This window comes from Solenopsis invicta, chromosome 7 (genome assembly GCF_016802725.1).
Source record: "Solenopsis invicta isolate M01_SB chromosome 7, UNIL_Sinv_3.0, whole genome shotgun sequence".
In the NCBI taxonomy this organism is placed as follows: Eukaryota; Metazoa; Arthropoda; class Insecta; order Hymenoptera; family Formicidae; genus Solenopsis; species Solenopsis invicta.
The window spans coordinates 18790374-18806207 of NC_052670.1; the positions used below are offsets into that span (position 1 = coordinate 18790374).

At 30.1% G+C, this 15834-nt stretch overlaps 3 protein-coding genes across 11 annotated transcripts in view; 1 reads left to right on the forward strand and 2 right to left on the reverse strand.

Annotated features, from left to right (window-relative positions):
- Positions 1 to 2960, reverse strand: part of LOC105198614 (metalloendopeptidase OMA1, mitochondrial) — a 199584-nt gene extending 196624 nt beyond the window's left edge. For 7 of the 9 annotated variants that reach the window (XR_005575207.1, XM_039451793.1, XM_026139378.2 and 4 more), the window contains exon 1: positions 2760 to 2960. The gene's annotated coding sequence lies outside the window, so the exon portion shown is untranslated. The remainder of the gene's footprint in view (positions 1 to 2759) is intronic. The other 2 variants (XM_039451792.1, XM_039451791.1) reach the window with 1 other exon arrangement.
- Positions 2961 to 6406: 3446 nt separating this feature from the next.
- LOC120358311 lies at positions 6407 to 12327 on the forward strand. The gene is made up of 6 exons (XM_039452127.1): positions 6407 to 6649; positions 10771 to 10956; positions 11231 to 11348; positions 11453 to 11536; positions 11617 to 11748; positions 11823 to 12327. The coding sequence occupies exons 1-6, from the start codon at positions 6449 to 6451 to the stop codon at positions 12101 to 12103; spliced, it is 1002 nt and encodes a 333-aa protein (XP_039308061.1). The 5' UTR covers positions 6407 to 6448; the 3' UTR covers positions 12104 to 12327.
- Positions 12132 to 14698, reverse strand: LOC120358310 (putative nuclease HARBI1). Its single transcript, XM_039452126.1, has 5 exons — positions 13807 to 14698; positions 13503 to 13699; positions 13224 to 13371; positions 12843 to 12987; positions 12132 to 12761 (listed from the first exon to the last, which is right to left on the reverse strand). The coding sequence occupies exons 1-5, from the start codon at positions 14038 to 14040 to the stop codon at positions 12355 to 12357; spliced, it is 1131 nt and encodes a 376-aa protein (XP_039308060.1). The 5' UTR covers positions 14041 to 14698; the 3' UTR covers positions 12132 to 12354.
- Positions 14699 to 15834: the final 1136 nt, after the last annotated feature.

Genomic DNA, 15834 nt, shown 5'->3' on the forward strand with positions numbered 1-15834 from the left:
TGACCTGAAAACACAAAATTTCCTAATAATTTTGGACGTGTTTCAAATTTCTTCAAGCTCGGGGCTATTCAAAACACTTCGACTGGTCGACATTTTCATATGTAGTTCAAAACAAGTACAATTCCATCTTCTATCTGTAACGGCATTATAAAGGGTAAGTCCAACCTTTCCAACAAAATTTTTTTTATATGAATACAGGACTCAGAAGATGCAAAAGAAAAAAGTGTTCCAAATAGCCCCGGTCTCCCTTAGTAAAGTTGTTAACACTAACATACTACTTTGTTTTCGGATTAATTTATTAAACAAAAGCTAAAAATAAAATTTTAATAATATAAAAACAGACAAAAAAATTAATGCCTTCTATCCTGTAATACAGTTTGTAAATGTATATAATTTGGGAATAATACTTTATATAACAAATATTTCATAATATTTATATCATATATCTGCTGCTTTCTTTTATATAATATAAATGTACAAACGCTACACATTATTTATGTACAAATATGTAATGCTTTAATAAATACCTACACAGAATTTAAACAATGGAACTATATAGATTGTTATGCAAAAAAATAATTATAACGAGATGATATAAATGTACCCCATCATTATTTTAAAAAAGAAATAAATTATAATTGCAGCATTACTGCAATTTTTACATTATACAAAAAGTAATACTGAAGCTCATAAGTGTTATATAGTAAATACATAACTGTGTGGACTAAGTATCAAATGATAAAACAGTTTTTATATATAATACTATTTTATATTTTGTTTTCACAAAGAGCATCTAAAAAATAAGACTCCAAAACTACATGGCACAAAAAGGAGTAATATATAATAGCAAAATTCAGACATAAGATAAAAGTTAACTATAAAATAAATTGCTAAACTAATATATTTTTATTTAGCCTTCTTCGGTCGCAGCTAGATCTTAGTGCCTATATTTATTCGTGTGATTTTATATACTTCTTCGAATTCAACCAGAATGTGCACCAAATTTTTTCCAGTCATAATACAGCATGTCAAATAAGAATTAGTAACAAATAAACATAAGCACTAAGATCTAGCTGCGACCAAAGAAGGCTTTCTTACTATCATTGTGTTGTTACATTATCGGCCCAAAACATATTTGTAATACTTTTATTTATTAAACAAAGTTTATAAAATACACATGCACACACACACACGCACACGCACACGCACACGCACACGCACACACACACACACACACACTTTTAAAGTTTATGAAATTTTTTTTAAAAACTAGAATTGAGTCATCCCACTTTCTTATATTTCTTGGCACCTTATTAGATCCGACGCTATTTTTCTTATCTTAAAGTATTTAAAAAATTATAAACAATTCATGAAACATTTGTCAAAATTTGCAGTTAAAGATTTCACAGTTATTGACTGTTCTCAGAAAAAGGTTTGCACTGCATAGCAATTTTATTCAAACTCTTGAGAAAAACATGAAAAAAAAAAATTAAAACAAAACAATTTCAGAAAGCTTCAAACATGTAAAATGATAATATTATCAATGACATCAATCCTCACTATTGCTTAAACTATGCAATTTGCATAAGAAAATTGTACAAATTTTACTTTTACTCTTCAATAATTTATTTTTAGCAGACCCTAAATAGAAAGAAGTTATGAATGTATGAATTATAAGTTTTTATTTCTTTAATATCTTTATTTGTTTAAAATCATGTTTTTATTAATATTAATACAGTATAATATTTAATTTTTAAGAAATAAGGGAATTTCACTTTAGTAGAGCTATTGGAGATTTTCCTCTATATGTAATATACGTTATAACCTAGAATTTTACCTAGATGTAATTCCTGAACACATCCTTGTACACACATTGTTTTTCAACAACTTCTCTATACATTGAATCACAATATTCCTGAGATAATTTTCATTACAAGTATAAAAAATTCTTCAACAACTCTCACATATATCTTTAACATCTCTAGAAAGCATTTATAATTATTTTTAACAAAACATAAATGTTATATTATATCACAACTAAAGGCTCTTAATTTTTTAAAGACAATAAAGCTGGATTATTTGTGTCAAATTATGTATATAGAGAGTTAACATGGCAATTGTCTCCTCATGAAGGACAATATGTCCAAAATAGATTAGAAAGTCATGTAGTATGTAATTATGTGTGCCTGTAATTTTTAATTATCATACAATGTGTTACTTGAATGTCTGTAGCAGTCTGTAGTAGCTTATGAGTTCAAAAGAGTATAATGGTCTTTGCTTGCTTGCTTCTTCGTTATATGGCCTGAGGATCTTTAACAGAGTTCCAAATCAGCCAAAATCTTATTCATATTATTATCTTGTTAAAAGGAGGTATACAAAGATTGTAGTGGCAATTCAAAGCATTGAGTGTGTTAAAAGTAAAATAACTATGCTTGTGTATAATCTACAAATACAATCAGTAGAACAGTTTAAAACTAGCGTTATAACTGCTCATTGTTCCATTCGTTACGCAATACTTCGCAAGAATTGTCATTGAAAAAAATAGCATTGTGAGATGTAATGAAGTAAGTCACTATGAATTCTTGCAAGCTATCAATTGTTTATTGTGCAACCATCTATCAGAGTATCAGATTCTACTTAATTCACAGTTTTGCTTCGATCATTCGACTTACTGGATCAATATTAAATTTTCCTTGTTATAATTCAGAATAATTGTTTATAGCATGTAAAAAATTTCAGTAATTGTTAAGAACACTCACTACGATTTTGATGAAATTAGACTCATTCGACGCGTTTCCGCACAAAACGGATGAATTTGGCAAAAAAAAAAGTATCGCTCTGCCCTGCGAACCAAGATATCAAGCACTAAAGTTGACGACCATTGAGGTTAGGATATCTGTTATCTCGACGTAATGTAACAAACTGCGTATGTGCTATGCACTTGGTGGAAGGATAACATGTAGCGTTTTTCATTGGGAAAACTAGTGCGCACTAAGTGTGCACTCGCCGCTAGCAATTGGACGTTTCGGTTCGCGCGATGACGGTGCCAACGGAAACACCCAATTACCTGCAGTAAATGCACATTCAGTGCGCACTAGTTTTCCCAATGAAAAACGCTAATGGTGGCTGCGTTCCGATATACACTGCAAGTACTGAAAATCTATAGTTCATGTTACGTATACTATAGATTTTCAGTACTGGCAGTGAATTTCGGAACGCAGCCGGTGTGTGCAGTTCGCGCGTGTCTCTCTCTAAAAATTTGCCCTCTTCGTCTATCGATGGGTTATAATTGACTAGACAGCCAACCGTGAAAAGCAAAATTATTTAGCGTCAGCCTGTTGGTATGCCGAGTCATCTGTCCTTATTTTATGCACTCCGTTTGTTTTCTGTTCCTGAACTCCCTGAATTAGTGTGTACTTAAAATGAAATACCGTTTGTTTTCTGTTCCTGAACTCCCTGAATTAGTGTGCACTTAAAATGAAATAAATATATATTTGAAAGTTAGTGAAAGCAAGAAGGAACGTTTCAGTGTAGTCTAGTGCAGAAAAACAAGCCTATAGGTATATATTTGACAGTTAGTGAAAGCAAGATGGAACATTCCAGTGCAGTCTAGTGCAGGAATAGAAAACAAGCCTACTTATTCAAGTATCTGCTTCTCTTTGGCCTAGTTTACACCGAGTACTTGATACACAAACTAACTAGTAATTTTTTATTAAATTATCGTAATTTTGGCAATAAATTTAAAGAATACTATATTAAGCTGGTACAATATAGGCTTGTTTTCTATTCCTGCACTAGATTGCACTGGAACGTTCCATCTTGCTTTCACTAACTTTCAAATATATATCTATTTCATTTTAAGTACACACCAATTCAGCGAGTTCAGGAACAGAAAACAAACGGTATGAATCGAGATAATTAAATATATGTATTATGTATACACGCATTGTCGAAAGTAAGATAAATTAATACCGTTTGTTTTCTGTTCCTGAACTCCCTGAATTAGTGTGCATTTAAAGTGAAATAGATATATATTTGAAAGTTAGTGAAAACAAGAAGAAACGTTCCAATGCAGTTTAGTGCAGGAATAGAAAACAAGCCTATAGAAAGTTACGAGTTAGTACACCCACGGAATTTGATTCTGTCCATGGGGAAATTTTCCAAACTGAAAAGTCGCTATCTTTCTACATACTTACAGTTCATGATTAACGTAACGACCAATAAGCTCTAGTCGTTTCATTAATCATGAACTGCGAGTATATAGAAAGTGGTGACTTTTCAATTTAGAAAATTTCCCATGGACAGAATCAAATTCCGTGGGTGTACAGTCGTGTTCATTATAGTTGCGACACTTTTTCTTAGATGCGTTTCTAAACACGCAACTATAACAAGAGCTGAGAACATGATTGGTTCTTACTTGTGGATCCAACCAATTACTTTCGCCGCTCGATGAGCAAGGCTACATTCCAAAAACCATCGAAGAAAAAGTGTTGCAACTATAATGAACATGACTGTACAGTCATGTTCATTATAGTTGCGACACTTTTTCTTAGATGCGTCTCTGAACACGCAACTATAACAAGAGCTGAGAACATGATTGGTTCTTACTTGTGGATCCAACCAATTACGTTCGCCGCTCGATGAGCAAGGCTACATTCCAAAAACCATCGAAGAAAAAGTGTCGCAACTATAATGAACACGACTGTACACGTATCAAGTGCTCGGTGTAAACTAGGCCTTTCTATCGAGAACAGTTATGCACATGAAGTGTTACACTAATTTTTGATCGAAGATTCGGTTCATTCGGTTAGTTTCTTCCATTTCCTCTTCATCGCGAGAATACGTGTGAAAGAAATAGGAAACAGCGTAAGAGTGTGCAAGAAATTGACAAGCCTTTAATATGTTGTAATATAGATAAAAATATGGGACACGTATTTTTATATGTATTACAATGGGCCCACATGATTGTCAAGAGAAACACGCTCTTGAAATAAATTGATTTTTTAATTTCTGAAGTAATACCGTCGAAATGGTAAAAAATATAAAAAAAAGTTTCAAATAAAAGTTTTATATATTTCTATGTATTTTATAACACTTTGTTTAGATTTTTTTTAAATGTCATTTTTCTCGAAATTCTCCTCTTCTAAATTTCTGAAAAATTAAAAATTTATTTTATATCAAAACTTATAGCATATTTGACAACAAATTCAAACCATGTATGGTAAAGTTATAGTTCGAAGACACATTTTTCAGAAATAAACTAAAAATATCTATATCGCTATACACGCGCCACATCCATATCTGCTTTATTGTTAACGTCTATTGTTAATATATATATTTTTTTTTTAATGACTACAAGACTTTTCGTATTATTATATTTTTATATGTTTTTAGGTTTAATTTTATTGTCTTTTTATTTTTTATTTATTTATTTATTTACTTATTTATTTTTTATCTATTTACTTTTTATTGCTAAAAATCTATACAATAATGAGGAGGCTCAGAATTTAACTGAGCAAAAATAACTGTATTTGCTTGTCTTATTGTTAAGCCTTTCCAATTTAATATTTAATTTTGATATAACAACAAACTTGTTCAATTGTAAAATATTAAAAAATATCGCTTACATGCAAATCATCACCTTCCTTCTGGGACCCTATTCTTGGGTACATACGATTATTTTCGTATACGAATAATTTCGCATGAAAGTTTTCGCATGCGATTGGTGAAGTTAATTCTTGATCACTATACGAATTAACGTAGGAAAACTAATCGCATATGAATACTAGAGCGTTGTTACCAAATCTTCATGAAATGAATGAACCAATGAAATACTAGCTTTAGTTATTCTTGTTGATACATAAGAAATCTGTTGAAAAAAAACATTATAACCTGTAAATTAATTTCCTATTAGTCATTATTTCGGAGATAAAAATTTAAGAAGAAAACTACACGATTAAATTATTTAGATTGTATTGTAACCTTAAAAAAAGGTTACACATATCGTTTACAACGTTTACGTTTAAGTAGAAATTAAAAATTAAATTTCATTGCCTATTAAATATTTGTATTGCATACAAATAATTGAAATCGTTATAATATAAGGTAATTATAAAAAATTATTTCATTATTTCATTAATTATTTATTTAAATTTACTTTTCATTGAATTTTATACTTCCTGCTACGATATTTACAAATTACCCAGATAGCACACAGCATTCAAAAAGAATTCATTTTGAAATGCAAAAAGAATTCTTTTCCTAACTTTTTTTTTCTTTTTCAGAAAAAGAATTCTTTTTGCATTTCAAAATAAACTCAGTATTGGTGACATAAATCTGAATTTTTTTTTTAAATCTTTTTGAATTCTCTGTGCTATCTGGGTAAGTAATAATTTTTTATATCTGTATTTTTAATTTATATATATATATACACACACATATATAAAAGATGGCTGAAAAACGAGTAGGAAATATATCAAATGGACAAAGAAAAATTCTTATTGAATTTCTGAATAATCATCCGGAATTAGTGTCGGCAAAATTTACATCAACATTTTCATATAAAGATGCTCAAAAACTATGGTGTGAAATTACTAATATATTAAATGCCCTTCCTGGAGCTAAAAAGACTTGGGAGCAATGGCGAAAGGTAAATATATGCGGTAACTTTATTTATATATATATATATATACAGGGTGTCCCAGAAAGCTCGCATCCCATTTTAAGAGCGGATTCTTTGGAAAATTGTAAGAAAAAATCCTAATACAAAAATGTCGAGGGTATAATGGTTTTCAAATTATTCGCGATTAAAATTTACGAATCACTGAGCTGACATTTCGCGCGCTCAGGCATAGTGACATGACAAAGGTACCACAAGGGTACCTCTTGATATTAAGATTGTCATATAAATACGCAGTGACATTTATATTAAGAAATTACTACTATAGGACACATATTTGTACATTACATATGCACAATTAATGTTTTCAACAAAATATCAATTCAATAACAAGATGTTACGATAGTCGTTGGGTTAGCTGTCAAAATAAATTCATTACCATGTTCATATGATAAGAACTTTTATGGTAACATATCGATAATATCAATAATTTATTTACATTTTTAACTATTAAAAATGTAAATCGGTAATTTAATTGATATAAACGCGATAATGTCAAATAGAACCCACATAGCACGTAATATTTCTGTGATATCACAGAATCATTGCAATATCACAGAAATATTACATATTACTGTGAAATATCACAGAAATATTACTATGATATTACACAGTGATAATGACATTGAAATATTCCACTGATATCACAGAATATCACAGAAATATTATTGTGATATTACACAGTGATAATAACATTAAAATATTCCAATGATATTATTGCAATATATTGTTGCAATATTTAATTTCAAAGAACAAGGTAATGTCAAATGACGTTTTTATTATGTCTTATTAATGCAACGTCACTATCTCTTTGATTAATTTCGATATTTTTAGTATCCTTAATATTCTTGGTAATTTCGGTATCCTATAGAAGAAATCAACTTACAAATAAAATAATTATGTTTTTGCCCTTTCGTGGAATAAAAGTAAATGTTAAGAAAAAAAATTAATTAATTTTTATTATTAGTTTAGATATTTACTTAGTTTATTTCTTAAACTGTATATATGTATAAACTATAATGTACGCTCTTCTATGTAATCTATCAATTTAATTATTGCTTTACAACTCGATCAATAATGATTTTATTAAAAAATTACAGAAAAACCTTTGTATTTGTCTTATTGCCATTTATAATTTTTACAGGAGCACAAAATTGATTTTAATTTTTAAAATTTTTTATCATGAGGAATTTAAAAAAAAAAATGTTTACAAAAAGTTTTGTTAATACACATTTATTATTCACTTGGCAATAAATATTTTAAAGTATATTTAGAAGTTTTTAAAAAAATATACATTTTCACGTCATTTAATATTTACTGTTTGGTACATTATTTTGTGAAATAGTTTATTCATTAATATTGATTAGACTATTATACACCACAGTAAAAGGTTTTTCAAGTTAATTAAAATATTAAATTTCCAACAAATTTTTCTTTAGATTTCACTTTTTTTTCAACTCTATTAAAAAATATGATTATATATATTCTATCATTAATTAGGTATTTTACAATGTTCATTAATTATATGTATGTATATAATGTTGCGGCTCGGTCACCGACCGTCACAACATACGACGAAACAAGCGAGCGCGTGCACAGCCGCTATGCGGTCCCGCCGTGTGTATAAGACTCCACGCAAACAAGTGAGTGCTGGCACCACCGCTAGGTGGCCGCGCCGCTGGAGACCTTCTCGTGAGTGCAGCCACAGGTGTTATATCTAGACGCCACTACGGCCGATCGGGCCGACTCACCATGACTCACTAGCTCACACTTCAGTGAGATTTTAAAGAAAATCGTTGCTTGTTGTAATTTGGAAACGAATACTTGTTCTAATTTTTTTTCCAATGTAACGTCCCTTGAAAAAAAAGTTGATAAACTTGTTTCAATAAACTGATTACTGATCAGTAACTGATTATATTTTGTCAGTTACTGATCAGTAATCAGTTTATTGAAACAAGTTTATCAATTTTTTTTTAAGGGGTACGCGTGGAACGCTGTTCCATATAAAATTTTATATTTTTACATGTAAATAATATTTTGTATTGTTATTTAATCTTGAACATAAATTAAAATTATAATTCAAATTGAATCTTTTTCAACAAAAATGAAAAAGGATACAAGAGATTATTTTTTGTAAATTAAACATTTATTACGTTTACATTATTGTATTCTGTTTTAATATAATTCTTTTTTTTATGTTTAATATGTATTACATGTAACAATATGAAAATAATATTAAGAATAACAATAAAAATAAAATAAATTGAAATAATTTATTTATTTAATTTCTTGCAATATTATTTAAATATCACATAAACATCACAGAAATATTGTGAAATATCACAGTAATATTACTATAAAATATCACAGTAATATTACTGTGATGCGTTTTCGCGGACATTTTAATATTACTGTGATATCACAGTAATATTTCGTGATATTTCTGCAATATTTCATTTGTAATATTGCAATGTAAAAATGATATTGCTATGATATCACTGCAATATTACGTGCTATGTGGGAAATAATTTGATATGTTTGAATTCTACTTTATCAACATATTCAATCTTTTTCATATCATCGCATAAATTATCGATATTATCAATATGTTACCATAAAAGTTCTTATCATATGAACATGGTAATAAATTTATTTTGACAGTTGACCCAACGGTTATCGTAACATCTTGTTATTAAATTGATATTTTGTTGAAAACATTAATTGTGCATATGTAATGTACAAATATGTTTCCTATAGTAGTAATTTCTTATTATAAATGTCACTGCGTATTTATATGACAATTTCATTATCAAGAGGTACCCTTGTGATACCTTTGTCATGTCACTATGCCTGAGCGCGCGAAATGTCAGCTCAGTGATTCGTAAATTTTAATCGCCAATATTTTGAAAACCATTATACCCTCGACATTTTTGTATTAGGATTTTTTTCTTAGAATTTTCCAAAGAATCCGCTTTTAAAATGGGATGCGAGCTTTCTGGGACACCCACTTATACGAGGTGTGTTCAAAAAGTATCGCGAATTTTGTGTTTTTTCAAAAATTATTTATTTATTCATGAATATCTATTTTGTCCCCTTCAAAGTAATCCCCATGAGATATTATACACTTGTGCCAACGGTTTTTCCAATCTTCAAAGCTACTAAAAAAATCTATTTTATCTTGTTCAGCCTCCTTCGATGCCGTCTTCTTTATTTCGTCAAGCGTAGCGTAACGTCGTCCTTTCATGGGCCTCTTCAGTTTAGGGAACAAGAAAAAGTCACAGGGGGCCAGATCTGGGGAATACGGTGGCTGCGGTATCATTAGTGTGTTGTTTTTGGCCAAAAAGGCGCGCACAAGCAACGATGTGTGAGCAGGGGCGTTTGGTACGAATTTCGCGGCGACCTGTCTCATGCCCAAATCATTGATAAAAATCGAATGGCACGAGCCAATCGGTATGTTTAGGTCCTCAGCAACTTCTCTAACGGCGATTCGACGATTGACCAATACCATTTTCTCCACTTCATTAATTTTTTCGTCTGTTGTTGAAGTGCTCGGGCGTCCGGCACGCTCTTCGTCGTTCACATCTTCGCGGCCTTCTGAGAACATTTTGTACCACCGATAAACGTTGCTTCGGTCCAAGGTAGTTTCTGCGTATGCCACAGTCAACATTCGGAATGCATCCGCGTACTTAATTTCGTTTTACACACAAAATTTGATACAGGTTCTTTGATCCATTTTTTTGAATAGGTAAAAATCGAAGACGATCCAAAACACGTGCAGCTGTCAACAATTAAGTGAACATTCAAAATGGCCGAGCTTGTCGGCATAAGTGAGAGACATGAGTACCAACATAACGCCACAAAAAGATCGAAATTCGAATATACGTAACCCGCGAAAATTCAAAATTCGCGATACTTTTTGAACACACCTTGTATATATAAGCACATATATATATATGTATAAAATAAAAATAATACATAAAATATATATAAAATACATATTATACACAAAATAATACATAAACGTAATCTGTGTAGTTTTTATATGATAAACTTTACTTTTGATCAATTAATTTTTTTTTGTAATCTTTTAGACTTGGCATGACATGAAAAACAAAGTAAAAGGAAAGAAAGCAGATATCAATCAAAGTTTAAAAAAAACTGGAGAAGGTCCACCATCAGAAATAAACATGACAATGATAGACAACGATGTAGCTAATTTGATTGGACCTACTACTATATACGGTGATGCTACAGTTGACGAATCTATTGCTGAATTTGTAAATATCTGAGCATAGGATACACTTTATTAAAAATTGATTTTAGATAGTGTAAAACTCTGACGGGTTATTTGAATGACCGCCTTTGGCCTTGTGGTGCGGTCCCATGGACGGATATGGTTACGCCATACGCGAAAAGTATCCGTCCAATATGGGACCGTACCATTAGGCCCAATAGTCGATGTCTAAGCATGGGCGTGAAATACGAATTTGAATTGTAGTTTGATGGAAATCTTACAATAGTTTGCCTTACAAAATTAATTTCTTTTTCTAGAATTTTGAAAACACTGAAAATACCGAAATTGAAAATACATTGGGTTTTAAAGAGAACAATTCAGATATATCAACTGCATCAAGAAATAATAATATATTAAAGGATATTACGTATAAAAGTAAATTTTTTTATTTACTTATTTGTAATTTAAATTTTTATTTTACAAGTATTATTTTTAGATGTTTATCATATTTCTTGTATCAACTTTTATTTATTTTGTAGGAAATGTTGACTTAAATACAAAAAAATGTGTTCAAGTAAAGTCATCAATTAATTGCAACAAAGAGCTATTAATATCTAAATCACGTCAGTATATTTATATTTAGTTCTAAAGTCAAATATTTTTCAAAAATAACTTTTTAATGAAAAATGTTGATCTTTTACAGAATCAGTGGAGCCTTGTGTTTTCATATCAGATGAATCAGTCAATGGACAAGCCAATGAAGATACAAATATAAACAACACAAAATTAAAAAATCAAAATATAAAATCAACTATAACAACAGCAGTAACACATAGTAATATTTTGTATAGTAAATTGTTTTTATATAATAAATATATTGTATTACTTAATAAATAAATTATATTTTAGAAGGTATTAAGAAATGCAGACAAAACACATCTCACAGTCAGCAACGTACTACAAAAAAAGGATATTTTGAAAATACTCTTTCGTATACAAAATGTCTAAGCACAAATATGGAGAATGATATGAAGATGCGTGAAGAATATTATAATAAAAAACTTAAATTTATGGAACGTGATGTTATAGCAAAAGAACGAATTGCTGCGGCTATTGAAACTTTTTATGCAATAAATCAAGAAAATATAACTTACGAAGAAGTAGAAAATTTGGAAGACACAGGTTATTAGTTTAAAAGAAAAATGTTTATTAGTACAATTATTTTTTTTAATGTTTATTTTTTATTTTAAACTGATCAAAATTGCTGTGCCAAAGCTGCACATAACTGATAATTGTTAATACATAAGTTGTTAATACATAGTGCAATATTAAATGTATTATGTGTTATGTGTTCATTATATGTGTGTACAAAATATTATTATAAGCAAAATAAAATTAAACAAAATGTTATATAATTATTGCATTATTGATAGATTTATATTTAATTTAAGAAAAAGTTTCTAATTATACGGCGTTGCATTACTCTTGCTTTTGTAAGATCAGAATTTAAACGCCCTACAGCAGCTTCAACTTCCATTGATCTCTCATTCAACATACCAAAATCCATATGTAAATCATAATCATCATCTGGAAGAGGTAAATTATTTTCTACACACATATTGTGCAGAACTACACATGAATTTATAATTTTAGAAGCCACGTTTGGAGTATAATGAAGTACACGGTGCTTCAACAAGCAACGAAAGCGCATTTTTAATAATCCTTTGCATCTTTCAATAATTGAGCGTGTTCTTTTAAAACATTGATTATAACGTTCTTCTGGAGTAGCCGGTTGAACATCATTCAGTGGAGTTAGAAGCCATGGTCTTAGCGCGTAACTTGAATCACCTAACGTACAAATAAAATAAATTTTTTATTATAAATGTAAATATTTAAATAAATGTAATAAAACGTATAATGTATACAAACCTATCAAATAAAAATTATCATGCCCTCGTGCATGTAAAGTTTGCATCACTGGCAAAACATTGCAATGATTCCAGATAAAACTATCATGACAACTTCCAGGATATCGAGCATTAACATTTAAAATTTTCATTCTTGAATCACAAATCTATAATAAAATAATAATATAATCAAATAAAATAATTGTAAATTGTATGTAATTCCATTACAACTGATAGATATAATACGAATCTTACATAAACATATATATTTTACATATTTTACATATTTTATATTATATATTTTATATATTTTATGTATTTTTTTATATATTTTAATTTACATTTTTATACTTTATATACTTTATTTTATATATTTTATATTTTATATATTTAAATTACTTACTAACTGTGTATTTATGGAATGGTATCCTTTTCGATTTACATATACATGTTCTGGATACATTTCATTGTTCTTTGATGGTGGAAATATAGCCACATGAGTACAGTCTATACATCCTATGACACCTGGGAATCCATATTCTGTGTAAAATCTATAAATACCATATTAAAATAACTCAAATAATTTTAAATCCATATTCTATGTAAAATATATAAATGCCGTATTAAAATAAATAACGCAAATAATTTTAAATAACAACTAAATTTAATTAATTTTTCGTACGCATTACGTATGGTCGTAAGCTCTTCTAAATTCCTCGGAAAATAAACCCATTCGTTAAACACATTGGGGTGATTGAGTACTATGTTTACATCTCGAATACAACGACTCACAGAGGATTGACTAACTCCAATATATCCATTGCATCCAATACCTAACTGATAACTTCCAACTGCATAAAATCTAAGAGCAGTAAATACCTATAAAAATAAAAGTTGTTATAAATACAAAACCTAAATAATATAATATCTGAAGTATAATATTTATAACATATTAATTATTACATGTTATACAGCTTTTCTTTTACCTTTTGTTCCGCATCTAATGCTGATCTTCTTGAAATTGGATCACTATATTCCTCTACTATGTCAATTACCCTTTGTACCATATCTTTACTTAAACGAAATAATCTCATAAACTCCAAATTATTTAATTCAAATGGATCATTACGTTGAAATCTTTCTCTATTTTCAAACACAATGTTTGCATTTTCCAAAACATTTATTACATTAAAATTAATTAACCTTTTTAAAACCGCCATTGTTATATGAAATTTTTACTGTTATATAAAATTTTGGTTATTTATCGCATACGAATCTTTATTTCGAATGCCATGACCCATACGATGTAAATCGCATGATATTTTTCGAATACGACCGCGTAGTAATCATTCATGAATACCAACTGTTAAAAGTCGTATACGAAACTGCCATTTTCGTATGCGATATATGTTCAAGAATAGGGCCCCTGACGTATGTAAATCGAGCCATAAAAATATACATACAAGGATAGAAAGAGAAACTAACATGTGTGAAACAAAGAAGGTAGATCCAGCATACCAATAGGCTGACACTAAATAATTTTACTTTTCACAGTTGGCTGTCTGGTTACAATTGTAGCCCTTGTAGAGCAAAAGTGAGTGTGGTTTAGCCGAACTGCACACACCATAGGCCTGTTCGTGTTGCTGCCCTTTTTGAATTAATTTCTTCGTCGTCTCTCTCTTTCTCACGGTCGAATATATATTTATCTCATCTCGAGTGCAAAAATTTTTGGGGATTTCAAGCAACTCGAACAAACCTCATGCTATCTCTTCCACTACGGCTATGCGTGTATATCATTGAACTATACTCTAACTGGAATGGGCACTGCCATATAACGTCCGTAAGCGGAAAACGTGATAGAAATAGCATGATGGGGCCACCCATGGTGGAAGTAGACATGGGCCTAGTTTACACCGAGTACTTGATACACGTACTAACTAGTAATTTTCTATTAAATTATCTTAATTTCGGCAATAAATTTAAAGAATAATATACTAAGCTGGTACAATATAAATCGAGATAATTAAATATATGTATCATGTATACATGCATCGTCGAAAGTAAAATAATTTAATAGAAAGTTACGAGTTAGTACGCGTATCAAGTGCTCGGTGTAAACTAGGTCATGGTGTGCGCAGTTTGCAAGCGTCTCTCTCTAATTCTTTGCCCTCTCACTTATTTTTTGACCGTATGTCCCCACGTGTACCAACCTTGTTTAACTCCGTAAAGTTGCTACAACTGAATGTGGTTGTTTTCGTTGCACGTTCATTTATAGCGTTTTCGATTAGGAAAAAGTTAGTGCGCACCAATGCGCACTCAGTTCACGCCAATACTGGACAAGTTCCATGAGTTGCACTAAATAGTGCAAATGCAAAAGAACACGCCCAAATTTTCAGTGCAAGTGTCACTTGAGTTAATTATAATAGATCACGCGAAAAAGAAAAAAGTAATCTCGAAAAAGTAATCTCGTGTTCAGTAAGTAATGATTTTTACTAAATGAAATTAAATAGTATATAATCATTAAAAAAATTATATTATATTACATCAAGTAATTAATTATATTTTAAAAAATTATATTTTAAAATAAAATTGATGTACTTGTATAAAAGATATAACACTTACGGTGTCATTATCCATATTTTTACACATGCTACATAATTTACAGTTTTTGAAATCATTCTTCTAGTTCGGAAGATTGCAATTATTTCTTCTTCCTCGCTTGAACTAGAAGAAGATTCCAAAAATGTCTCCAAAATATTAAAAAGATCCAAATCCGGATTGCTCAGTCTTTCAAATTTAAAACTTTGTTCGTTATTGCTTACAATAACGCACTGATGCTTGCATGCATCCAGTGCATTGAACTGGCACGGTCAAAATATCTCGTGCCACTTAGTGCGCACTGAGTGCGCACTATGCGAGTGTCGTGCGTTCAAAGGAACACGTGACACTAGCCAAGTGCGCATTGGCACTGCCAATCGAACACGCGCCTGACACTGAGTGCAGCTAGTGCATCC

Bases quoted from the DNA above. Each gene is read 5' to 3' on its own strand.
- LOC120358311 (XM_039452127.1), top strand. From the start codon at position 6,449: ATGGCTGAAAAACGAGTAGGAAATATATCAAATGGACAAAGAAAAATT. The intron at 6,650-10,770 runs GTAAATATATGC...GTAATCTTTTAG, and splicing joins CTTGGGAGCAATGGCGAAAG to ACTTGGCATGACATGAAAAA. The intron at 11,349-11,452 runs GTAAATTTTTTT...TTTATTTTGTAG, and splicing joins AAAGGATATTACGTATAAAA to GAAATGTTGACTTAAATACA.
- LOC120358310 (XM_039452126.1), bottom strand. From the start codon at position 14,040: ATGGCGGTTTTAAAAAGGTTAATTAATTTTAATGTAATAAATGTTTTG. The intron at 13,372-13,502 runs GTACGAAAAATT...TGGTATTTATAG, and splicing joins CTTACGACCATACGTAATGC to ATTTTACACAGAATATGGAT. The intron at 12,988-13,223 runs GTAAGTAATTTA...ATTTTATTATAG, and splicing joins ATTCCATAAATACACAGTTA to ATTTGTGATTCAAGAATGAA.